At 38.9% G+C, this 25,193-nt stretch overlaps 2 protein-coding genes and 1 long non-coding RNA gene across 52 annotated transcripts in view; 2 read left to right on the top strand and 1 right to left on the bottom strand.

Annotated features, from left to right (window-relative positions):
- LOC1278927 (zinc finger protein 420) overlaps nucleotides 1-21,837 on the top strand; it is a 70,484-nt gene extending 48,647 nt beyond the window's left edge. For 23 of the 50 annotated variants that reach the window (XM_061656778.1, XM_061656794.1, XM_061656788.1 and 20 more), the window contains 7 exons: nucleotides 726-809; nucleotides 2,318-2,401; nucleotides 4,004-4,087; nucleotides 4,775-4,858; nucleotides 7,138-7,305; nucleotides 7,400-7,740; nucleotides 10,424-21,837. In XM_061656778.1, the coding sequence (XP_061512762.1) occupies nucleotides 726-809; nucleotides 2,318-2,401; nucleotides 4,004-4,087; nucleotides 4,775-4,858; nucleotides 7,138-7,305; nucleotides 7,400-7,740; nucleotides 10,424-11,061 (1,483 nt within the window). In that variant the 3' untranslated portion in view covers nucleotides 11,062-21,837. The remainder of the gene's footprint in view (nucleotides 1-725; nucleotides 810-2,317; nucleotides 2,402-4,003; nucleotides 4,088-4,774; nucleotides 4,859-7,137; nucleotides 7,306-7,399; nucleotides 7,741-10,423) is intronic. The other 27 variants (XM_061656801.1, XM_061656830.1, XM_061656793.1 and 24 more) reach the window with 7 other exon arrangements.
- Nucleotides 21,838-22,783: 946 nt separating this feature from the next.
- LOC1278928 (mitochondrial inner membrane protease ATP23 homolog) lies at nucleotides 22,784-24,231 on the top strand. Its single transcript, XM_318578.4, has 3 exons — nucleotides 22,784-23,415; nucleotides 23,498-23,804; nucleotides 23,891-24,231. The coding sequence occupies exons 1-3, from the start codon at nucleotides 23,126-23,128 to the stop codon at nucleotides 24,089-24,091; spliced, it is 798 nt and encodes a 265-aa protein (XP_318578.3). The 5' UTR covers nucleotides 22,784-23,125; the 3' UTR covers nucleotides 24,092-24,231.
- LOC133393199 (uncharacterized) lies at nucleotides 24,213-25,004 on the bottom strand. Its single transcript, XR_009766012.1, has 2 exons — nucleotides 24,465-25,004; nucleotides 24,213-24,396 (listed from the first exon to the last, which is right to left on the bottom strand). It is a non-coding gene; the product is annotated as an uncharacterized LOC133393199 (long non-coding RNA).
- Nucleotides 25,005-25,193: the final 189 nt, after the last annotated feature.

The following is a 25,193-nucleotide window of genomic DNA, read 5'->3' on the forward strand; positions in this document are numbered from 1 at the left end:
TTTTTTAGCATCACTAGCGCGTAGTGTCTGCACATACATATTTTTCTGTTTTTGTCTTGCTTTAGTGTTTTTTTTCCTCTCGCATATGTGTGCAAGTAATCGGTAGCTGTAATTAGTATTGTATGTCAAATGCCTGTTGATCATTTTACTGGTTTACTGTAAATATTTTATTGAGGTAAAATAATTGAATATATATTTTTTGTTTTATAAAACCCGCCCGGGGTCTTGTTTTTCCTCGATAGTAAATCATTTCATTATTGATTTTTCCCCATGTCCTCATTTAAAAACTCATAGACACCGTTTGTGCTCGATAGTTAAACGAAACAATGAAAATGTTACCAAATATTGCGCAAATGCTAAATTTTGTATTTTTTTCCTTCTTTTTCCCCCGTTTCGCCATTTCTTCCTCAACATGAAATTTTGTAATTTCGGTTTGCTGACCAAAAAAAAAAAAAAAAATAACAACACCAATCACCAACACACACAATCATACAACACATACTTTCCTCTTGAAATATGTCCCCGTTTGTTGTACACCGGATTTTGACTACCACATCATCTGCTCGCGTGTACCCCCATAATGTTGCCGCCTGTACTACCACAATTATTTCTTCTACTGCTACTACTACTACTACCACCACCATCAAAACTACTCTTCTTCTACTACTTTGAACTACTACTACTATTCTATTCGCCACTATCCAACCACCATCACCAACAACCAGATTGCACACTGGCGAGACTCCCTTCCAGTGCACGTATTGCCAGAAGAAATTTACGCGAAAAGAACATTTGACCAACCATACCAGGTGAGGATGTTTACTTTTTCTACCAACTTTCCTCCTTTTGTTTCGGTTCATCAACACCATCACCACATCTTTCATAATTCCGACCCCCTGCCCTTGCCTTGCCGACTTCAATCATCAAGTTACAGAGTGAATAGTACTTCTCTTAACAACAGTGGTCTAGCATCCCATTTGGATCCTCGAGTCCTCTTAACTATTGCTTCTGTTGCTAATAACTCTCATTCAAAATCTAATTTTTAATAGTATCTCCATTTCATCTACTAGCAATGCAAAATCCAATTAGAGATCCCATGTTGAACATGTCCTCTCCCCCTTGAGGACCACACCACTATCAATTTAACCACTCCGTACCTACAATCGGCAATCAATTCCACCCCTCGTATCATCTTCTGTCCCCTTTATTTGTTGCTCTCTCTCTCTTTCTCTCATCATTTTAAGTTGATGAAAAGTAAGTTATGCTGCGACAGCGCGTGTATACAGGCAACAACATTGACGCGACTATTGGGATGCAAACAGTTTGTGTACAGAAATAATCCCCTTTCCTCTTTGGAATCTTTAAAATCAGGTCGTTGTTCTTGTTTAGTGTGTATCATATTGATTAGCAAGTAAAAGGTAGCCTGGAGCACTATTATATTAATATGTAAAATATTACACCACTTTCTTTTGGAAGAAGAACTATTCATAGTGCGTACCAATATGTTTGATGAAACATTTTTCCTGTAAACCTACTAAAAACAAACTTGTGTAAAATTAGTGTTGTGTAATCAGAAGCAGTAGTAGAGTTTTGTTACAATGGATAATAATATCATCTGTACAAAGATATAATACATTGATCGAAATTTTAATCGTCAAACAATTTGAACATTAATATTCTCCTGATCATTGTCTGTCTAAAAAAAATCCCCCCTGATGTACCCATCACACGATCAACTACACTAGCCATGCGAGATCCCCAAATTCAGATAACTCTAAACACATTCACCTGCTTAATTGGTAAACTTAAAATTTCAAAAGCTTTTTTTAAAATACGATTCTATCGATCTAACTGATAATGCGCTGAAAAAAGAGGAAGGAACAACTATAGCAGCACCTTCGTGTATCAGCATTATCATTTGTTTGATCATACATAAACACACAATTACCCTTTTTTACCCTTGGTTCCTTATGATAAGTTAAGCGCTGTTGTTGCATTGTTGACGTTGCCGCAAAACAAAAACTTAGTAAATATTAGTTACTAACCCTAAATACTCATTCTTTATGTTTTAGTAGTGATCTTTCCACCCCTTTCCCCCAGTCCCCCGTCATTCATACTCGTCCGTTATCATTCATCTTGAGAGCGACCATACCACACCCCATTCTCCACCTGATCGTGCCAAATAACACTCCATAACACACATCACATTGTAGCATCTCCTCTTGTTGCTCTGTTTCTCTTGGTTTTGTTCCCCTTTCCGTTTTCGTGTGTTCTGTTTTCTTCTTCTTGTTTCCACTAACTAATTTCTACTCAACAGATTACACACCGGTGAGACTCCGTATCATTGCACCTATTGCGAGAAGAAGTTCATGAGAAAAGAACACCTTACGAACCATATCAGGTGAGAGCGATACTGTTGAATGACAGCGAACGGACGACAAGCGTGTGCTGGTTGTTTTCTACGCCTCCTCCACCTCCTCTTCCTCCTCCTGTTACATTAAGACGCCTATCGCATTTGGTCGTCCCTGCTACTGTTATGTTTGTTCTTTCTTCTCTTCCATACACCATACCGCCCACATCCTACCGCCACCACTTAGTGATTTGCTCCTAGCTAGTTATTGTGTCTACTACTGCTTCTAATAATATCAGTACTATCTTTATCATCACCACTGCCAGTTGTTTTATTGTATATACGTGTCCTTTTCTTACTTCTGTTGCCCTCTGGTGTTTCGTTAAGTTGTATATTATTTATGTATAGTTTGTAGTTACGATATGCGTTTATAATAGTGTATAGTGTTAGAGAATGGTATTTAAGGGTTTTTTTGTACAAATTATTATTATTATAGTTTACCTTACTCTTATATTTTCTCATTTTGGGGTTTGAAATTTGCAAAATGTGTTTCCCTTTTGTTTAGGTTATAGATGCAACGCAACTAAGGAAAAATATGTCGAACGATCTATGACTTGTTTTAGTTAACTAGTCAAACAACTAACCTCGCAACATTCCCAACTCTTTCCCTTCCCAAACAAACTGTTCATTCCCATCATTTCCTCTTCACCTAAACACCAATCCCAACACAACAACTATTCATTCATATATACACACACAAACACACACACACATTTATCAACAATATACCTAGCTCTTTTCTCTCTTTACACAACTTTTCACATTTGCTGTCGCACACCGACCGACTTCATCATCTCGCAATGTAGTAGCGTGAGAGCAGCTTATCGATCTCGTTTCGATTAATCAATCAGCCGAAGTCAATCAATCATGCTTTGATCGGTTTGAAATGGAATAATAATTTATAGAAAGCAAGACAACGAGCTTTTTTCTGGGGGAAAGTGAGGAGATGAATTCAAACAACAGTGTATTTCGTTTTTTGAAATATGATTGTTTTGATTGGTTTTCCATCATTGTGATACGGAGAGATTTTTTTAACTATGGATAGTGTTTCGTTGTGTAAAAGCATACGTTACGTTAGTGCGAATATAATACGAGTTGTTTGAGAATTTAACATTGTCGTTTAATGTTCGTTTGTTAATTTCATTACGTTATATGTTCCAACAGATGCTTGTTTTGTTAAGACATGAGACATTAGATTAGTTTTGTTTTGGAATTTTAATGAGCAATTTGTGCAATTTTGATCATGTACGTTCTATGTATGCTTGTGGTTTTTTACCCTTTTTTCTTACTATGTTTGGCACAAAACTTTGCAAGCAGAGAAATAGAAGTTCCCATTCCATGTCCAAATTCTTAGTTTTCTCTCATTATGTTCTTCTAATGTTTCATTTTCCCTCTTCATTCCATTTACATATCGTTGCTGTTCACTTTCTTTTTCATTGTCCCCCTTTTTTGTCTTTTTTTTTGTTTACATTCATTCACGAACCTATTACTGATTGTGTTTTTTTTCTTTTTTGTTTTCTCTTCTGTCTCGTCTTTTGTCTCTCTGTCTTTTCTCTCTCTCTATTATTTGTATGTATCTATTCCTCCAAACAGATTGCACACCGGAGAAACTCCCTATCAGTGCACGTATTGCGGGAAGAAATTCACCCGAAAAGAGCATTTAACAAATCATGTCAGGTGAGGGAACAAAATAAACAAAAAATCCAAATCCAAGAACCTCCACTAACTTAATTTAGAAAAAAAAACAACAACAATGAATCAACACAAACAAAGTCTCCTCTCTCTCTCTCCCACTTGTTTAGTTCACTTGTTTTAGTATGTTATTTTAGTTTTCTTTGCCATTTTGGATTGTTGTTGCACCTTCCCTGATGCGAATTCCCTCTGAGTATCGTTGTTTTAACCTAGTCTGTCTTCTTTAGTTTGGTTTCAATGAAAACAAATCAGTGTTAAGTTGTAAATTATAAGTATAGATGATCGAAAAAATAGTTTTAATAGTTCTGTTTGTCTACTACGTACTCCAAAGACTTTTTAGTTTCACACCAATTATCTCCTTAATGCAAATTGCTCACTACATGTTCTTGACCGGATTGAGTCCTGATCTCAGCATTTTAGTTTTTCTTTGTTTTCTCAATCCTAGAGTTATCTATTTTTTTTTCTACAATTGACCACTGACAATGGAATGAATTGTGTTTTATTCAGTAAATTCAAAACAAAACATAAATTGCCAGCTCTTGAACGAAGGCGCACGTAAACTGAAACACTCCCACATGCCAAGTAATACATATGTGCGCGTGAGAGTGTATGTGTGTGTGTGTGTGTTTTCCAGTTTTTTGTTTTTCGTTAAATTTGTTGTTCTATCAACAGATTGCATACCGGAGAGTCTCCCTATCGGTGTTCGTACTGTAACAAGTCATTCACCAGAAAAGAGCACCTCAAGAATCACGTCAGGTGAGGGCCGGTTTTATTTTCATCCTGTCTTTCGCTCTCTTACACACACTCTCTCTCTTTCTCTCTCACAATATCGCTCTCCTTCTCTATCTTTCTCTCTCCTCCTGCTCCATCGTTATCTTTGTCTATTACCATTTGTCTGTTACTTATCTGCCAAATCATCTTTCTCGAACCACCACCACCATAATTCAAAACAAATGGACTGTCCGTATCATCCGTGCATTGAAAAACACAGTTTCATGGTACCATTTTTATTGTGCATCACTGCTTAATGTGCATCTTGAACTAACACATGCATCTAAAACTAGTTGTGCCATACCGGGGCGTAAGTGATTACTTTTCTTTCTTACGTTCTTATGTGTTTGTCTGTTTGTGAATTTTTATTGAATAATTTATATTTCAACATGATTTTTGTTTTGTATCTCCTGCTCTAATTGCTATCGAGCGCGTGCATACTTCATTTGCAAATATAGCATTAATTATTATGATTATTTAAATGTTTGCATATTAATATAAAATTGCGAATATTTTGCCTTCGTTTATTGATTTGTTCGTATGTTTTTACACAAATCCCATTAGTCTAGCAGCAGCATACAAACATAACATATACACACACGCATACGTGACTATCTGAAACACACTCTCTATTAATCATGATTCTAAAATCATCGATCCAATTTATATTAGTGCGTGTGGGCAGAGTGTGCGCTTGCGTATTTATAATATCATACCTCGACAACAGTACATAATAGATGCGATTGGTGAGAGAAAATATGATAATGGTGATAATAGCAACAATAATAGCAAAAGATGGAAAACAAAGCCCTCCCACTCTCCCCTTTCTTTCTGTCTGTATGAGGAAAGAGAAAATCCGGGGAGGAGAGGGGTGAAATTAAGCAGGATGATGGGAGAGAATAGTGTAAAAGAGAATGGTATTGGGGGTTGAAGATGAGAGAGAGAGAGGGGGTGGGGGAGGGGATGGTAAGAGAAGGAGGGTGAGAGGTGGGGGGATGTGCACATAAAGTACGTGTGTTGTGTGCATCCGCTCCTGTTTTCTAAAGCGTTTTTTTTTCGTTTTTCGTGCGAGCAAAAATTGGATTTTCATGTCCGGTGGCAATTTCAATTTCAATAGCGAAGGTCTAATTAGATTACTACTTCATTAATGATGTACCCGAAGCGAACATTAATTCAATCGATTATGTGTCGGAACAGTAGTGGAGCGCTGTGTCTGTGTGTGTGTCGAGTCGTGTACACATAATGAGGATCGTTGTCGTGCTCTGGTGCGTGTAGTAGAGCCTTATGCGGTTTACACAGCGTATCCCACCCCTCCAGCGTTGGTGTAGGCTTTTTGCATTCATTTCAATAAATAATGCTGGTCCCGTTTGAATTTTAAATGGTACCAAAAGTGTTGATGGAGATACAGTTGGTAGCAAATGGTTTAGATTTCTTTTTTTTTTAGTTTAGAATTTTAAATTGTTTGGTTGATTGAATAGTAATGAGAGCTGGTATAAAGCAATGTCCTGCTAAAATCGTCCCTTTCCTCAACCATTTACAAGTTCCATCCATCAATACATCTCCATCCCCAGTATCAGTACTTACTTCCTGATGTAGCCATCCTCCTCATGCCTAGTTTTTGTATGTTGTTGGTTGTTTATTTAGTTACTATTGCGATTCATTTGGTATTATTATTATTCGGTTGCCATAATAATAAACGTTTAATTGAAATAGTTTAAAAACTGCCGTTAGCCCAGCCCGCTACTAATATAAACATGCTACTCGCGTTCCCTATGTTTTTATTATCCAGTGATTTTATATGTTCCCATTTCCTTTTTCCTGAACCTACCAAATATACACATACACGATACATTCTCCCCGTACATTTCCATCGCTATATTTTGCATGCAACATAAATACACCACCACATACACCACAAACATAGTTTTAATTTCACATCATTGTATACAATCCCCTTCTAAGCTGATGTTTGCAATGGTACTCCCGGGGGGAAATAATTAATGAACAATTTAAATTGTTTTTATTATAAGAAAGTGATTTTTGAATAATTTCTTCTGGGGGTATCATTACAAACATAAAGCGATTCATCCACGATCCATTAACATTAAAGAAGTCCAAACTTAACAATCCCCTTATCCAATGTGTGCGCAAAACTATGAATTGAAAACTTTAACCATGTTTCTTCTATTCTATTCTCTTCCCCTATTTGCGATGTAAATGTTTGCCGTTATGTCGATTGGAAATCTAAAATAATCCCAAAACAGACTGCATACGGGGGACTCACCGCACAAATGTGAGTACTGCAACAAAACGTTCACGCGGAAGGAGCATCTCAACAATCACATGCGTCAGCACAGTGGAGACAATCCGCACTGTTGCAATGTGTGCAACAAGACCTTCACGCGGAAGGAGCATCTGATCAACCATATGAGGTAAGTGTGTGTGTGTGGATGAAGGAATTAATACTCCTCGCCCTCGCCCGTCGGTTGATTATAATACTAATCTCATTATGATCCTTTTTTGCAGTCGATCACACACCGGAGAGCGTCCCTTTCAGTGTGACGAGTGTGGCAAATCTTTCCCGCTGAAGGGCAATCTGCTGTTCCACCAGCGCAGCCACACCAAGGGCCAACCGATGGATCGTCCGTTCCGGTGCGACATGTGTCCGAAGGATTTCATCTGCAAGGGCCACCTGGTATCGCACCAGCGGTCGCACACGGGCGAGAAGAACCACCACTGTCCGCAGTGCAGCAAGTCGTACGTCGAGCGGGGCAACATGCTGCGGCACATGAAGAAGACGCACCCGGATGCGGTCATTCCGGTGCTGCCGAAGCTGCCCCACATCAAGGTCGAACCGAAGTCTACCGGTAAGTGAGCGAATGTAGGGTCGAACTTTTCATTATTCCCTTCTTTATTAACCGTTCAGCCTGCACACACATAGTGTGATGTTGTGTTTTGTAGTGTAAACGTAACGTTGCTTGGCTTGTGTGGTTGTTTTTTTTTTGTTCATCATTGCCAATTTGACCCTCAGTTCGTTATGTTATTTTTAAGTGTTTGGTTCTTATCCTTGTTGTAGCACGTGTGTATTGTAACCATTTTATGTTGTGCTTCTGTATTACTTTCGCGCACTCACTGCGGTTTCGGTGCGTTAATACACCTTTCCTATTAGATTTGTTTTTCTATCTCTCCCTCTCTTTCCGTACCGAACTAAGCGTGTACAAGTAACAGTAGTTTTAACGTTAGGATCTATGTAATTTTGATTTTGTTTCGTTTTGTTTGCCGACTGTAGCATCTTTAGTTAATTAGGATATGTTATGCCCACGTTTGATTTGTGTGATCATTTAGAGATGATTGGAGTGAAACAACGGGGCGCACTCTGTGCGATAAAAACAAGCGTGTGTATTATTGTAAATTATTTCTTGAAAATGTATAATAGATAAAAACACGCGTAACTAAAGGTTGTGGATAATAGCGAATGAAACAAATATTGCTAACCATCTCTAACTTACACGTTTCACTGCCACGTCTCTAACGCACAATTCGGTTTTTGCAGTAATAGTACAGTCCTCTGTTGGATTGCAATTATTAGCCGCGCGTTCCCCTTTTGTGTTGCGAAGCCGCCGTAGTGATGTATTAGTTATACATTCATTTGATCGATCAACGATCATGCTCTCCTCTATTAAAGCTAGGAAAACACTAATAATTGGCAAAGATGATCATCACCACTTTCTCGTTTGCGCTGTCGCTGTGCTGAAGTGAAGATTACTTTGCATAACCTTTTCGCGGCACCTTTACGATAGAAAATTGCTTGAGTTTCAGTTTTGGTAGTGCTCCTCTTTTCTTTTGTCCATTCTCTCTATCTCTATCCCTCTCTTTTTATCTCTTTCTCTATCTTTCTTCCCTCACAAAATTAAAAATATGTTATCTATATATTTTCCTTACCAATTAGAAACTAGTTCAGTAAACACAGTTGCGTCTTATTTGATTTTTGTTTTCGAGTTGATTATGCGTGCTTTAGAGTTGATTCCCTATACTTACTTCTTTTTATCTATTTATTGAGTGTTTTTTAACCGCACGTGCAAACGTGTTCAAAATTACTTTCTTAAATTTCCAAACAAAAACCAATAGCCATTGTTTCGGTTGAATGTGAATTGAGATAATGCCCGGCCCGCCCCTCCCGAGAAAGAAAGCGTGAAATGGAAAACGAACCTTAAACAAGTCATACCCACACGTATGATGAGGTGCATGCATTGCGATTGCATTCGGACAAGTCCCTCGAGCGATCCGTGTACATATATATGTGTGTATATGTATATCGTGCTGTTCGCCAACGATAGAATGCAACAATATGACATGAGAAATGGTACGGAGGGGCGGACAGATTCGATGGAAGAGTATTATTAGGAAGAGAGTCGAAACCAAAAATTCTAATCGATAAAAATTCCCTGGCCTTTCGGAAGAGTGAAGTTGTTGAACCAAGATTTCACATGAAAGTAATAAACACGAGACACCACACTACTTCACTACACATCCAACCGCTCTCCCCCACCCCCTGGAACAACTTTTCGGCCCCCCAAAAACGTCTCGGAATCCCTTGCAAACCCCCCCAGAACATCTGAAAACCCCTTCATGAAACACTACAAAGAAATTGCGAGAAACATTCCCATCAAAATTAAAACAAGCCCCTACACGTACACCCCCCGCCCCATACACAACATGATTGGATAATGTAACGTTGAATGAGAAAGTAATGTGAATCTTTATCCAACAAAATCAAAACCAAAAGAAGAAGAGAAGGAGAAGAAGAGGCTCAGTCGGCATGATAGCGATAACACAGAGAGGGAGATAATCTATTTTATTCTTGGCTAAAGAGAAACCAAACCAAATGTTAGCTTCTGTTTCCATGTTACTTACGCAGAGAAAGCGCAATCATATAATGCTGTTTGTTATACTCAATGTTTGTTTTACGTACGATTGGCAAAAAGAGAGGAGGTGCAAGATAGCAAATTTTTTGTATCGCATTTTGCTGCTACCGTATTTGGTACTGCGCTAGCAAATTTATACACATACACACAGTTGCAAAAAAAAAAGTCAAAAAGCATCCATTCATTTTGTGCATCCCTATACTATTATCGAGTTCTTCGTGTACATGTACAAAGTATTATTAACATAATGAACGAGCTGTCGTTGAAGATTAACGATGCGGACGTGTTGAACAAGATAATGAAGACGATCACGACACAGTGCAGCTCCTCTGAGAGGAAGGAAATTGTTTAAAACATAAGCAATACAAATGCCTCTAATTTGGGAGGTGTTTTGTTTTTGTTTACACCGTTGGTTTTTATCCTCTGCTATGCAACTACATTTGGATGCAATTCATTATCTTGTATCGATCGATCTAAATCGCTTCTCGCTCTCACCGTTCGATCATACCGTTCACTCTCTTTGTCTCTGTGTGTCACTCTCTCTCTCTCTATATCTCTCTCTGTCTCTCTCTCTCTCTCTCTCTCTCGTTATGTCAACTCTCTCTCTCTCTCTTTCCCAACTCAGTATCTCAGCCCGCGTCCGTGGTGACGTCGCCGGCTCAGGCCACGTCAACAATAACGTCGATTATCTCCAACAATACTCATCCATCGCAGCATCATCATCACATTCAACCGAAAATGGAACAGAAATCTCAGATACATCATCTTCCGCTTCCTCATCAGCATCCAGCTCACCAGCTGCACCACCACATCTCGGCGGGCCCCCCGCCGCCGCCGCCATCGATGCATCTGCCGCCGCCAAATCCGCAGTTGGCAGCGCTCGCCCTCCATCATCAGGTCCAGCAGCATCAGCAGCAGCAACAACAGCAGCAGCAACAGCAGCCGCAATCTTCGCCTTCAACGGTACGAACCCAGCCATCCCCTCGTACATCACATCCGCCGCCGCCGCATCCACAGCAGCAGCAACCGCAGCAGCAGCCGCCGCCGGAAAGCCACCAGCAACAGGGACCGGTCCCAGCTGGACCCCTTCCACCTCAGCACCATACGGTCCCGGTTACTATTATAACCCATGCTGGAAGCATTAATCCGGCCAACATGCCGGTGGTGGACGGTGGGCCGGCTAACGGTCGGGTCGGGGCGATCCAGATGCATCATCTCGCCGCGGCCCAGCAGTCGGCCGAGGAGCATTCGGTGGTTTATTGAAACAGCGGCATCGGTGGTGGTGGTAATGGAGGCGGCGGTGTCAGCGTGGGCGGTAGTACTGCTGGTACAGGAAACAGCAGCCGAGGTGGAAGAGCAAGTGGCGGAGGCGGCAATAGTAAGGCAGGAGCGACAGCATCAGCATCCCGTATCGGTAATATAGAGCTGATTGTGCCAACGGTTACCACCGCGAGCGGCGGCAGTATGCTAGCAAGAGCAAGTGCCACCATCACCGGCAGTAGTAGTGGTGCTAATGTAGTTGCTAATCATGCGCCCTTGCTTCTTGATCCGCCACATGTTGCCACCGACGGGCAGCAGGAGTATCAACATCCCATCGCACTGATGCCTTTGCTGCAACAGCAACAGCAACAGCAGCAGCAGCAAAACCTTGCGCAAGCACTGACGCTGCAACTGTCACATCAGCAGCAGCAGCAGCAGCAGCTATTCAAGTCAGAACACAACAAAACACTAACCCAGCTGTAGAATTTGATGTAATAATAGCGGAGGTAGAGGAGGAGGATCAATCCAGATGGAGAATAAGCAGCTTGTTTTCATTTTATGCTAGTGTTAACTGTGAGTTTCTATAACTTCTTTTTATTGTAGCATACATTTTTATTACGGTTTCTCGGTGCAGTTGAATTTGTTTGTCGCGCTTCTACCCCTTGTAATGGGGTAGCATTCATGCTGCAGACTGTGCAGCGCAAAAGAGAATATGAATTAAATGCGACATTGAAGCGAAACTTAACGTGTACACGTCGAGTGGAGCTCAAATTTTGGCACACACAGTGAGAGAGATAGCACGCTGGATACTATTTCCGGTTGGGCAAAACGAGTGACTAGTACATAACAAAATCAGCTTGTGCAGTCAATATAAACGTGACTCACAAACACACAGTCAAACACAACAGTGCTCGATTGGTTCAAAAACATGATTGAAAGGAACTTGTTTACAGTGAGTGGCAAGCAGAATAATAATTGTTTAAAATTTGTTTTCTTTACTTTTTTCCAAGTTGTTGTGTGGAAAATACAACAACCATGAGGAAAACACTGCACTCAAAAGGAGGAGAAACACACAAAAAAGTACAGAAGTATGCAATTAGTAGTTTTAAAAAGTAGTGAAGAAAAAAAATAGTTCGTAAAGGGATGAATACGCTAAGTTTAATAAACACAAAACATAATACATAAGCGGTAGTGAGTAATAAAACAAACAATAACAACAACAAAAAATACACAAAAAAAAGATGAATTACACAAACCACATGTGCAACGTAAACATGAAGTAACAAACAATACCAGTAAATGAAATGTACAGTTGTGTAAAACAAAGCAGAAAACTGTTTAAGAAGAGGAGATGTAAAGGAGCATAAATATTAACATTGTATAATTAATCGCAGTGGTGTGTGTGTGTGTGTGGTGGGCGTTGAAAGTTAAATAAGTATAGCAACGAGTTGGATGCAAGAAGCTCTCGTCTGTAATTAAATAACAAAACATGATTTAAAGCAGATACGAACAAACGTAGATAATAGTGCGAGCGGAGAAGAAAACAGAGAAAAGAATGTGCAAAAAAAGAAGCAAACACAGTTTAAAAACAAAAACAGCTGCAGCAAACGCGCGCGCGCATCTCTTATATTAGGTGCGGTGTATTTTTTTAAATGTAACCCAACAGCAGCAGTACGGGCGTGTGTAGCAAGCATATGAAGTATAAAACGTAGAAGTAAAATGTGAGTTATTGAACTAAAATTATATACACATAAATCTATATATATATATACCAAGCTATATCTTTATATATATACACAGGTAGAAAACTCACAAGAAATAGGTGAAGCGCGAGCAGAGCAAAACAACAGATTTGTGGTCGCATTAAAAGAGAGAGAGAGAGAGAGGGAGAGAAAAGGTACGAGATAATAACTAACCAGATATACAAAACAAGTCGATATCAAATATCGAAAAAATGCGCGATACTAAACGTGTTTTACATGTAAAAAAACACAGACACAAACACACACTCACATTGCAGGAGCATGTGGAACTAGGAAGATAGTTGCAACAAAAAAAAAAAACAAAACAAAACAGACAGATTTCGAGGCGACATCTAGCAACACCCTTGCTCCCCCCCTCCCTCCCAACCAGCCTCTACCACCACAGAGAATCATTTCCTGCGCGCTCTTGTTCGTTTCTGCGTCCTTCACTAGCCAACGCAAGGGAAGTGGCTCGGGTAAAAGCACCCTGTTGCAATTGCAGAATTGTTGCTCTTGTCTTAGACAGTTATACCTTACTCTACCCACTCCCACTTCCAGAAAGGTTATTAATGCAGGGCCCCCATATATTTGCTTTGCCGGAACGCAAATCTTTATATAGAGGTTTACATTCATATATAAACTTATACATATATGTGTGTAGTGAAATGGAAGCAAAAGAGTGGAAGGGGTTTGGTGTTCGGAACTATGTTCTGATTTTAACAAAACAACAACAACAAAATGTAGAAGTAAAAGGTAAAAATAATACTTTCGGTAAAAATAAATGGCAACAGTGAAAATGCAATGCGGGAAAACAAACAAACCACACTCACCAGAATACACAAAATCATGCAAATTATAAGATCGTTCAGTTTTGCGTTAGATAATACGCACTCTGGGAGTGGTGAAGCAGCAAAATTAGTAAAATAAAAAAAGAAGAAGACCCATGATGAGAATCAATACTTAATCTTAACACAATTGTTGACATAGATGAAATAGTGTGAGAAATAAACAAAGTAATCTTAAACAAACGAACAGCAGTAATGGACATGTAGCAACAGCACGCGCAAACACGGCAAAGGGGTAGCATTTTGCTGTAAACGTGTGTGCGTGTTTAGAAAGAACCTTCGCCAAACCGTTGTGGTGGAATAGGAGGGCAAACATCAGTCACACCGGGTGTTCTAGGAGAAAACAGTTGACACACTAGCGCAATCTCTCGATAGTACGTACCTACTACTACACATTACTGCAATGACCGATCAATCAACAATGCTCTCCCCCCGCCCCGTTGTGCTATGTCGGAGCTGTTTTTGGTTAACATCCTTCTTCCTACCCACTCCTTTTCCCGTGTGCGCACTTCAGCAAAATACAAATGTAATAGTAGTGTGCTAAAAGTTACAAAACCGCGCAGGATGAAGAAAACAATAGCATAAGGAAAATTCAGACACCGTGTAGTGTGTAGAGAGACTGTTGGTTGGGGGGAAGAAGACTTTTTTTACATACGTTGTTAAAGCTGCAACAAAAATTGAACCCCTCTTAATGTAGACCACAGGTTAGAGACATATACCATGCTCCCTAGTGGTTTTATGAAAGTGAAACATACACACATACAACACAAACCTAGAAACGAGAGAGAGAGAGAGAGGAAACTCAACTTTCGCGGGTGGAAAATAGTACAACTTTATTTAAAGTGTTTAAGGTAAAACGAAACAAAGTAAATACAAGTGTAACATTTAACAATGTTACAGCAAGCTGAAGAACAGTACCGAAGGAGAAAGAAACGAAGTGGAAAGATAAATTTAAAGAGGAAAAACACACAGACACACACACTGGCTTTTAACGTGATTATACGATAAGAGGAACAATTCGCGTACAAGAGAAAGGGTACACTAACACATTCAATACAAACAAACACACATCCACACTACATTAATAGTTGTTTTTGAGTTTGAGAATCTCAGCTGTGTCTATATTTAACCAGGACCCACAATTCTTTCACAATCAACCAAGAGAAGGATAACGTTGCGTTGTGTTTTGCGACTGATGATGATGATGCTAATTTCATTCACATATTGTGCTATCATTACAATTTCAATCCATTTACACAATAGAAGCATACAGTAGTAGCTTATCGCCTCACGCATAAGAGATATAACCATAGTACATTAAACAACAACAACAACAACAACAGCAAGCAAGCAACAAACAGAGCCAGTACATTATACTACAATAGTTTCGTTCTCTCAGTGTGTATCTGTAAGGATAGATTTAGACGTCGTAACCCCAGTTTACTGTTTTTCTTTTACAATAATACACACACACACATTCACACACATGGACACATTACACAATAGAAAATAGAACCAAACAGCAGTACCATTACATACCTACCTTTTCATCAAACACCAACAGCGAAACCAGGAGAATCGTCACCGAATATCTGGTGATACACACTCTGTCACTTGCTTATAAAAGAGTAGATAGATGTAATGCTTCTTCTGTGTTAAGCTTTGTCTATTACAATAGAGATATCAATAGAATTCTAAGCTATCACCACTAATACAATACGATAGGGACACACTCATACCATAAAACAACAAGTAAGCCAAACCAATTTTACAGTAAACTCTACAATCAATGCTTCACCACAACAGCTACAACAGAACAGACAGCGTTCTCAAATCAAAACAGTATCACTCCTTCATATAGTGTATATTGTATCTGCACAAACTTACAATAGGCTCTTACAACAACCAACAAGCAAGCATATAGTGTTGAAATAATTGTTTTTTCCCCGTAATAAGACTTCATGGTGGGTCGTTCGGGGGTCAACGATGCTTGCCAATGCAATAGAAACAGAGAAAATAATTTAAACATTCACGTTTACGTTTTTCGATCCTATTCAGTGCATTTTTCAACACACATCCCTCCTGTAGTTTGTTTATACGTGCTTCTTGCGTGTGTCTTAGTTTTGAAAAGTTGTTTAAGATTTCCTCAGTTATCTCACGTCTCAGTAAAACGCGTCTTGGAAAACGGGAGAACAAGAACGAATGTGTACTTGTGTACTTGAACTTGATAGATTGATTTCAACACGACTATAACGACAACCACAACCAAAACCAACCAACAAATCATCACAAACCTCCTAATTACCTTCATCGATCCCAGTTTTCTGATACTAATTTTAAAAGCAAATAAAACAAACAAAGTTGCGTATTATGAAGAAAAAAAAAACAAGCGAAATACGTTCCTTTCCGTTGTGATACTATAAAGAGCAAGGGCGACAGATTTGAGGGCAATGTTTCGATATGATGAGTGTGTTTGTGTGTTTGTGTGGTGGGGAGAGGGCAACAACCCCTTTTCCCAGAAGCGAAATGATTAAAAGATAAGAGAGCAGTAACGATCGTACTACGTGAAGCAAGGTTTTATTTGGATTTGGATTATTTGTTAGCATTAGTTGTATTAAACAAAAAGATTGCAATTCTAATCCTCTTTTCATCCCTGTTGGTGATGTGTGGCACGCGCAACATCAATGCTTTTTTCTTGTTTGTTTTCGTTTAACTCAATCGAGTGCAAACTTATTTTAGCTGAAATAGTCTATATTAATATAGTTAACGATTTTATAAAACCATTTTTTCATATATACATGTATACATATAGGTATGTTTTTATGTATGCATTATTAAAGTCTTTCTTTTAGTTTGTTTTAGTAGCAAGAGTGGTAAGAAAATCTGTGTGTTTGTTAAGAAAAAGTCGAATAACAATGGATTAATTAAGCGTAACGCCAAGATCAAGAACACGCACTGGTGAGCTCATCATTTCATGAAACCATCCACAATCATCTAATAAAAGAAAAAGCGAGTTGAGTTAAACTAAATACAAAACATTGTGTAATATGCGTATCGAAGAGATGAGATAGCTGAACATAATTCATCCTAGATGAGCACATCATTATTGCGAACAAAATTGAAATGCTGAGTGTGTAAACGTATTTACAGTAACACCAAGTTTGCAGAAATTGCGCAAAAAAGGGCAATTATCTTTCTTTTACTAAATCATCGCACAACTTGTAAAATCTGAAGTGTTGGAAAGTAACTGGTGAGAAGAGCGTAGCGGGATTTGAATGATTGTGCTCGTTCGGGAACGTTTGTAATTCGTAATATGATTGTAATGCAAAAGTACACAACAGGTCTGAGTAAAATATGTAGTCTTTACGCAAACTTACGCCATATTATACAAAGCAGCTAATGAAGTGGAAAGAAAACAAAAAGGAAGGAAGCAAAAAGAAACGCTGAAAATTGTTAAGTCGACAAAAGGAAAAGAAGACAAACTGAGGAATATGATAAGGAAAGGCAAGGATATGAAATTTGGAAACTAACAATAGAGATGAGTCATTTAAAAAAAAAACAGTACACTTTATGAGTTGTTGTTTTTTTCATTTATTTTATCGTGTTTCATTCTTATTCTATTTTATTGATTTGCAAATTGGTGCTATTTACTAAATTATTTTTTATTTTCAGATATTTATATGAGTTGCTGGCGGCGCTAAAAGGATGTATTATATTAACTTTGTTTGTTCTAATTTTGAGAAATTATTTTATTTATTTTTACATCCTAAAACTTGAATTTCAGTTTCAGTACCCACAACAAGCGTAGTGTGATCGTCACTGATTTCCAATCAACGTCGTATGAGAGTTAAACAGAAGTTGCCGTACGGAACTTTTCGAAACAATAGTGCCCACTCTAGTCAATGAGATGAGAGATTTGTGGTTTTTACTTTTCCTCCCATTATATTGGGTTGTATTGGGGTATATTTTGTTTTTCAGCAAACACCTATAAAGTATTCATTTACCATTTTACCACAAGGAGACATGTACAAAAGTAGTGGCATCCTTAGCACATTTTCACAATGTAACGAATGTGCAAGAAGCTACACAATGACCACACAACATGTTGTACTTGTAATATGTTTAGTTTGTTGTTAAGTTGTTATAGCGGATGTAAATACAAAGAGAGGAACAGAAAACATGCAGAAAAAAGGAAGAAGTAATGGAAAAATGGGGAAAAAGGCAACATTAAAATAGCCAGGACGAAGAAGTAAAACAATAAGGCAAAAACAAACGAAAGAAAAATGTGGCAAAAAATGTAAGTAGCAAAAAGATATCGGATTCAGTTGAATGATGGGGCAAATAAGAGAATGAAGAAACATAACATTATTGTACATTTTTGCCAACTATTTGTATCCTTTTTTCTCACATTACATACTTTTTAGTAAAGGGTGAAACAATTCACCCTAAATTATGTTGAATGGTTTTTTTACAACTTTAATCTAATAAAAACAAAACAATACCTAGAAAGTGATATGAAAAAAGACAACGTTTTTGCTGCCACTCGTGTGTGTGTGTCTGTATATAAACGAGTGTGCAGGACGAGAGAAGGAAATGAGTAAAACAAACGAGGAAAAGAATACGAGGAGGAAGAAAATCGTGTAATTTAGTAATAACAGAGAACTAACACGTAAGGAGAGGAAGCGTTGGTGTTGCTATAGTGATTGCAGTGTATGTAAAAAAATCACTCGGGATAGGAAAATCGAGACAGTTTAAGCATAAAGCAGGCTGCGTAATTGTGGTGATTTATTTTTAGCAGAACAAAGTCGTGCGGAAACGAACTTCCGGAACGGATCGAGCGCGGAAAATCGAGCTGAAACGGGAGAGCAAGGATCGAGCGTAATAAGTATTAAAGGAATTCGTGCTTGTAAATAAGGAAAAATGAAGCTGTGCACAACAAAAACTGGAAAAAACTTAAAACTGGAAAATCTTAAGGACTGCTGTGACTGTCTGTGAGATTCAGTGGAAGGGAAGTATTGCAATAACCACATTATACAATTGTGTGTGTGTGTCGTCTACGCGTTCTTGTGTTCAAAGCTGAAGGCATGTGTGTGTGTGTATGAGTGCAAAAGAAAGAACTTTACCAAACGAATACGAAAAGATATTTAAAAAGGTCGAAGTGCGAAGGTCGAAAGAAATTGTGAGTAATTTCATTTATTTTACACTATTTCATAATTTTACTTTTCAATTACGAGCTATAGGGACAGAAGTGAATAACAATAAATCCGCATAGAAGAGATGGGAAAACGTATGTGTGTGTGTGAGAGAGACACGGGCGCAAATCAGTATTTGGCCGGCTAGAGCAATATTGAGGGACCGTCGAATAATAATAATTATTATTATTAAATAATAGTGTTCACAGCAATCTTTTAGCCGGGAAAGATGTAAGATACGAAACAACACACACATACGAGAGCAATGGAAAGGAGAAGCGCGAAACGAACACAAAAGGAACAGACAAAAAAACACACACATAAAAATCTTTGCATACAAATCATGTGCAGCATAGCTGCATTTTATACGAATTTTCTATTTAAAAAAAAAGAACGAAAACAATTGGACAGACGCACAAACACACTGCTTTTACACTTGCTTCGGGAATGGTGAGCAAGTTTTATTTTTTGAAATCGTACGGGTTCTTCAAGCAAAAGTGAGGTTCAGAAGAGACAGAGAAAGAGAGAGAGAGTGAACCGGGTGATTTATTGCGATTTTGTACGGAAATTAATCGCTGGAAAACGGCCGATAACAATTCGCTTATATTTAATGTGTGTGTGTGTGTTTGTATGTGAGTGTATAGATAAGGTGAAGGATGAAGCAGAAAGAAGTGTGATAGGAGCTAAAGATTATTTTATATTTTCTATTGTTTCGCTTGATTTCATTGCCTATGCTATTTTGTGAATTCTAATATCAGGAAAACAATGCTTTGGTTGATGTTTTCTCTTTGTATGAAAAATTCTTGTAAAGATAATGTTTTACAATGTATAATGCAATAATGGAGCTGTACCATGATTTAAAGACAGAAATCCCTAACATGTTTACAATGTATGGAATTTAGTTTAAAAGGTAGCTGAAATTAACACACAAAAAAACACACAGCATACATATAAAAGCAGGGGAATGATGATAAGACTCAACAGCGCATTGTAAGGAAAAGGGGGGAAAGTAGTAAGGTTAAAGAAATTAAAATGTAGTAACGCAAAATTATTCACCATACACTTTAGCGATATTTCGATAAAAGAAGAAGACAGAAAACAAGGATTGGGGTCACAGGGGACAGCAGAGAAAGGAATGAAGAAAGGAGTATAGATTGGAAATACAACACATTTCCTAATCGTCTTGCCGCCGCCGCCGAAAGAACATGTACACACGCTATCGTAAATGTGAGTAGAACAGCAGTAATGATCAAAATATGAAACATAAAGGATGAGATCAGCGAACACACATTTAAACAGACAAACAAGGTTCTGGCTTGGGGAAAGTAGAATGGAACAAACACAAAATAACCCCGTTTTTTTGTATTTAGTTAGCATAATTATGAGTTTTCCTTTCCTTCCAGCAACACTTGATTAATATATCAGAGAAGTATTATTTTGGAAAACAAAACACAGGCTTGTAACAAACACAGAACAAAGCATCCCAATTCCGCTGTAAAGTGAAAGTAAAAAGCTTCCCCCCTTGAAAAAAGTGCATAAAATAGTAAACAAAACAACCGGTGCAAACAGTGAATGGAACAAAGGAAACAGCTAAGAAAGATATTTGCAACACCAACACTAAACAATAGGATACTATAAACCGAACCGTGAAGAACCTGGATTGTGGGCAAAGTAATTACCTGGCTACACACAATAAAACTAACGAAGCGCTAAAGCAACAATAATGACACACTGACTCGTACTTCTTCCTACCCTGTAAACGGAACACAGTGTTTGTACCTCTCGTAAAAACACAGCAAACAAAAACCTTTACACCAGCTTCAATCAATGCAAAAGGACAGGCTAAGATGTGTACAATATAGAAAACAAATAACTAAACACAAAAGAGCAGTAAATACACTTACCAGAGTAAGTGGTTGTAGCAGCAGTGTAAAACTAAACAGTCACCCATTAAAAAAAGGAAAAGTAAGGAACTAAACCACAACATTATTGTGAATGATAACATAGAAACATACCAACTAAACAGCAAACCAAACACAATAATAGTAATACATAATAATAGTAATACATAGCAAGCAGCAGTAGAAAACGCAAAGAGGTTTACATGCAATACACAAAATGCGGGACATAAAACAAAAGAAAAAACAAAAAAAGATAAAGAATATGGCGCAGAATTTACTTGTAAGCCAAATTCCGCATATACCTAAAAAATGGGGGAAAATGGCGCACTGTGCGTGGCAAGTATGAAATAAGTGCAGAAGATATATATTTTTATTTCTTTTTTATACGAGCATAACTAGAGGAAGGGTGGGTGGGTGGTAAGGAAGAAATGGAGGGAGAAAACCAGATAATAACAATAAAATAACGACAAAGAGAAATCGCAATAACAGAATAAAACAAAACTTACGCTGGAACAAACAAATCCATGTTACAGCTGGATAAAGAAGTGAAAAAAAAAACGTTGCAAAGGAGGGAATTTTTAGTTTAAGTTTTGTCTTTGTTTTGTCTTTGAACCGTAACAAGCAAGCAAAACCTAATAGTGTATAACAAAAGTGGTACAAAGTAAACCCAAAAGATGCAACAAACTGCACTCTCAGACACATGTAAATGATGAGACAGAAAAGAATAAGTTTAACAGAACACAACACGAGAGCTAGTTCGTTTTATTTAAATATGATTTCCCCCTCAGTTAACTGTCTCTTGCTATAAACCTGCTCTAGATTACTGAGCTAAAGCTAGGCACCACTACGCATCAAACTTCACTTACTCAACAAACTCCCACAAAATATATATACATACGAACAGCTAGAGGAGATAGAGAGTAAAGAAAACACATGAAAAATAATGGAAGAAAATCGAGGCAAGAAAAAGGTGACTACATTAAAAAAAACACGTACAAATATTAACTGTACACACAAACATGTCTAGTGGTAGAAACAAAACAACAGTAAAGTATAAAAAAATAAATACGCAAAACAAAACAGAACAAAAAAAAACAAACACGATTAGATGCCAAATGTGGCAAATTGTAAGTAGCAAAAGATTTATTGTGTGTGCCATCACCATCACCGGGAGGACATAGCGTGCGCGTGTAGCGGGTCGATGTGAGACAAAAAAAAACGGAAAAAAACAACAAAAGAAAATCGTTCAAAAAACAATCAAATCGAATGTGAATGACAAAGAAAACAAAACAGAAAACACGATTGGAGAGGGGATTCATTCAGTTTTGTGTTTGAGTCCTTTGCTCCTCCTCCGTTGCTAGAACGATAATAATAATAATAATAATAATGTGTCCCGTGTTTTAGACGATGGCGAAAAGATAAGATGTGCTGTGTTTTTAATCTTTTGGTTTTGTGCAGTTTGGTTTTACATGATCTTTTTTAGGTTTGTAAAACAGAATAGTAATGAGAATAAAAAACTAAATAAAACCCTGTAACTGCAGCCAGAATAACACAACCTGTATCCTGTCTCCCGCCCCTTAATGTTTCAAACTATGAATTATATGATCAAAATTAATAAATGTTTTGAATACAAGGCGTTTTATGTTGTACTGCCACTGTTGCCATTTTTACTGTGGCCGTTGGTGCAGCTTTTTTTGTGATAGAAAAGGTGCAAAAAGTATTGAGAAATGGTTATTTTTACGATCATTTTCAGTATGCCCGTTTTGAAAATCACGTGGTTGATGGAGGCGCCTCGTACGTTACGTTACTGCAGTTTTATTGCAGTGTAAACTGGTTGCAGTTTATGTCATGAAATTTTGTAGTATCAATTTTAATTTTTCATTCTTTAGCTTTACCTACCTACTTCCAAACATGTGTTAATGTAAAGTGAAATAATATTTTCCCCAAATCCCCGAATTTCCTTGAAATAAATGCAGCACAGACAAACGTTTCCGAAAGCGAGTCTTTCAACTCTGCCACGTAAACAGAGCGATCTTTTGCACAACATGAAATGTCAGTGTAACCGTAAATCAATAAAAAAAATAAACAAGCAATAACAGTACAAATTGGTGAAAAGTTTAATGAAAAACGCTGGATAAATGAAGCAAAAACAGTACAAATGACTGCAGTGATACAGTGTTCAGTAAGATAACGGCATTTCTAAACCCTTCCGACTAAGCTTCAGAGGGCATTTGGTCCTTGTTTTCCCTTGTGCAAGAGTCGCGTAGGGGGTTACCGGCGATTTGATTACATCAGCTGGTGGATCAACGTGCTTTTCTGAAACCTCCTCACCCGCGAACGGGACGGTGTAACGGTGTTTCCATTTGCTGCAGCCCAGCTCAAGCTAGATGACTTCCAAAGCAAGCGAAACGGCGGACGGTAAAACGCCCCGCTCACCGCCAATTCCCAACGCCGTGATCGACCGGAGCGATCGGGAAGGGGATGAGAAGCAGTGGGGCTACGATCTGTACCCGGAGCGGCGGGGCGAGAAGTACAAGCCGAGCTGGGGCCGGGTACTGCTCGGCATGGAGGGTACGGAGAGCCTGGACAAGATTAAGTGCGAACGCAACGTGTACGCTTGCGTGAAGAAAAGCCCCATGGTGAAGCTAATGATGGCTGCGTTGAAGTCTTCCGGTTGGTAAGTTCGGCTGCAACGATTGCACCAAATGCGAAACAAGTTTTTACGTTTAATTGCTTATTGCCACTCTTTGCTGTTCCAGTGAGATCGATATACGGCGGCACATTGCGTGCGAGGTGTGCGACACATCGGTCAGCGGTGGGTACGATCCGGTACTGAACCAGGTCGTCGTCTGCCAGAACATTGCCCGCAACGAGGGCATCGTGCAGGGTGTGCTGACGCACGAGATGATCCACATGTTCGACTACTGCAACAACAATCTGGACTTTAAAAACATTGACCACCTGGCGTGCACGGAGATCCGGGCGGCCAACCTAACGCACTGCTCGTTCCTGAGCGCCTGTACGCAGGGCGATGCGTCGCCGTTTAAAATCAAGCAAGCACATCAGGTACGGTAGCAGCGTGGGGGTTGCCATTGCGGGGGTTGTAATGTAATCATTTTAATTACATTTTATTCTATATTTGCGTGTGGTAGGACTGTGTTAAAACGAAAGCCCTCAACTCGGTGCTGGCCGTGCGTAAGGTTACGCCGGAGGAGGCGATCGCTGCGGTCGAGCGCGTGTTTCCCAAGTGCTACAACGATCTAGAACCGATCGGGCGCCGGATACGAAGGAACTCCAAGGACATGTACAAAGCGTACATGGAGGGTCCAATGTATGGGTACGATGTGGACTAGCCTAGTTGAGCTTGTTCCCGTTGACGAGGTTGTTCGACTCTTTTTGCATTTTTTTCTTGTTGTTGGAGGTTTGTAAAAGGCAATAAAGTTTTCAGTGGTGTTGAAGTAGTGCGCAACACAGTTGTAGTACATCCAACGTACTTTCGCGATTTTAGCCAAAAGCCATATTGATTTTATTAAACAAACTACATTTCCTTCGAAGGGATAGCAACGGTGTGTCTAAGCTCATAAATTGTTCGACGTTATAGTGGTGGTAGTTGGATTGTCATCGTAGTTGTAATACTCCTCATCAATAGGATCCGTATCTGTAACAAGCAAGGAGCACGGATTAGAAACAAAACACGTCAACAACTTCTTTCCTCTCCCTTCTCACTCCCGAATATGACGGCCGCTATCATTTCACACAAGGCTGGTAAGTATTCACACATCGTGTCGGTCGGGTCTGGGGATTGTGGTGGGTCCTTTTTATAAAAGTAAGTTCCAAATTTGAAATATATCACTTGCGTTGTTTCCCTTGTCGAAGAATAAAACGGAATGATCGGTTAAATTGCATGTACTATTTAAACCTTTGCAGCAATTCGGCCACCGTGATTGCTGCCCCTGCCAAATGAGTGCTCAACCAGGCGAAACAAATCGCGGTGCGTCTGTCCTCCACCGAGGCCGGAAGTAGTAATAATAATCGTTCTTGTCTAAATTATGAAATCAGTAATTAATTTCGACGGTTCTTTTTTTATCTCACAATTCTCTATCACTGTGCATAAAAGAATGATACGTGTTGTTTTCCCTGTCTACAAAAAGTTCAAGAGCGTGACCCCGAAAAAAGCACGTGTTGCGTGTTGAAAATGCTCCACAAACTTCTTGCTGATGCTACCTGTTTGATATTTACATTGAAAAAGAAATTGGAGTACAGCTCCTGCCAGCAGTTATCATTTGACCTCCTGACCGATAGGCACCTATGTTTAACCTGTTGCTATTTATAATGAATAATCAAACCCACACCAAACCGTTACCAGCGGTACTTCCGGTTACCGTGGCACGTGCGTCCGGTCAGCTGTACCGTGCGTCGGGTCTCAGCAACAGGTTGTGCGAAGCACGTGGAGTT

Source organism: Anopheles gambiae, chromosome 3, assembly GCF_943734735.2.
Source record: "Anopheles gambiae chromosome 3, idAnoGambNW_F1_1, whole genome shotgun sequence".
NCBI lineage: Eukaryota > Metazoa > Arthropoda > Insecta > Diptera > Culicidae > Anopheles > Anopheles gambiae.

Bases quoted from the DNA above. Each gene is read 5' to 3' on its own strand.
- LOC1278928 (XM_318578.4), top strand. From the start codon at position 23,126: ATGACTTCCAAAGCAAGCGAAACGGCGGACGGTAAAACGCCCCGCTCA. The intron at 23,416-23,497 runs GTAAGTTCGGCT...TTGCTGTTCCAG, and splicing joins GCGTTGAAGTCTTCCGGTTG to TGAGATCGATATACGGCGGC. The intron at 23,805-23,890 runs GTACGGTAGCAG...TGCGTGTGGTAG, and splicing joins AAATCAAGCAAGCACATCAG to GACTGTGTTAAAACGAAAGC.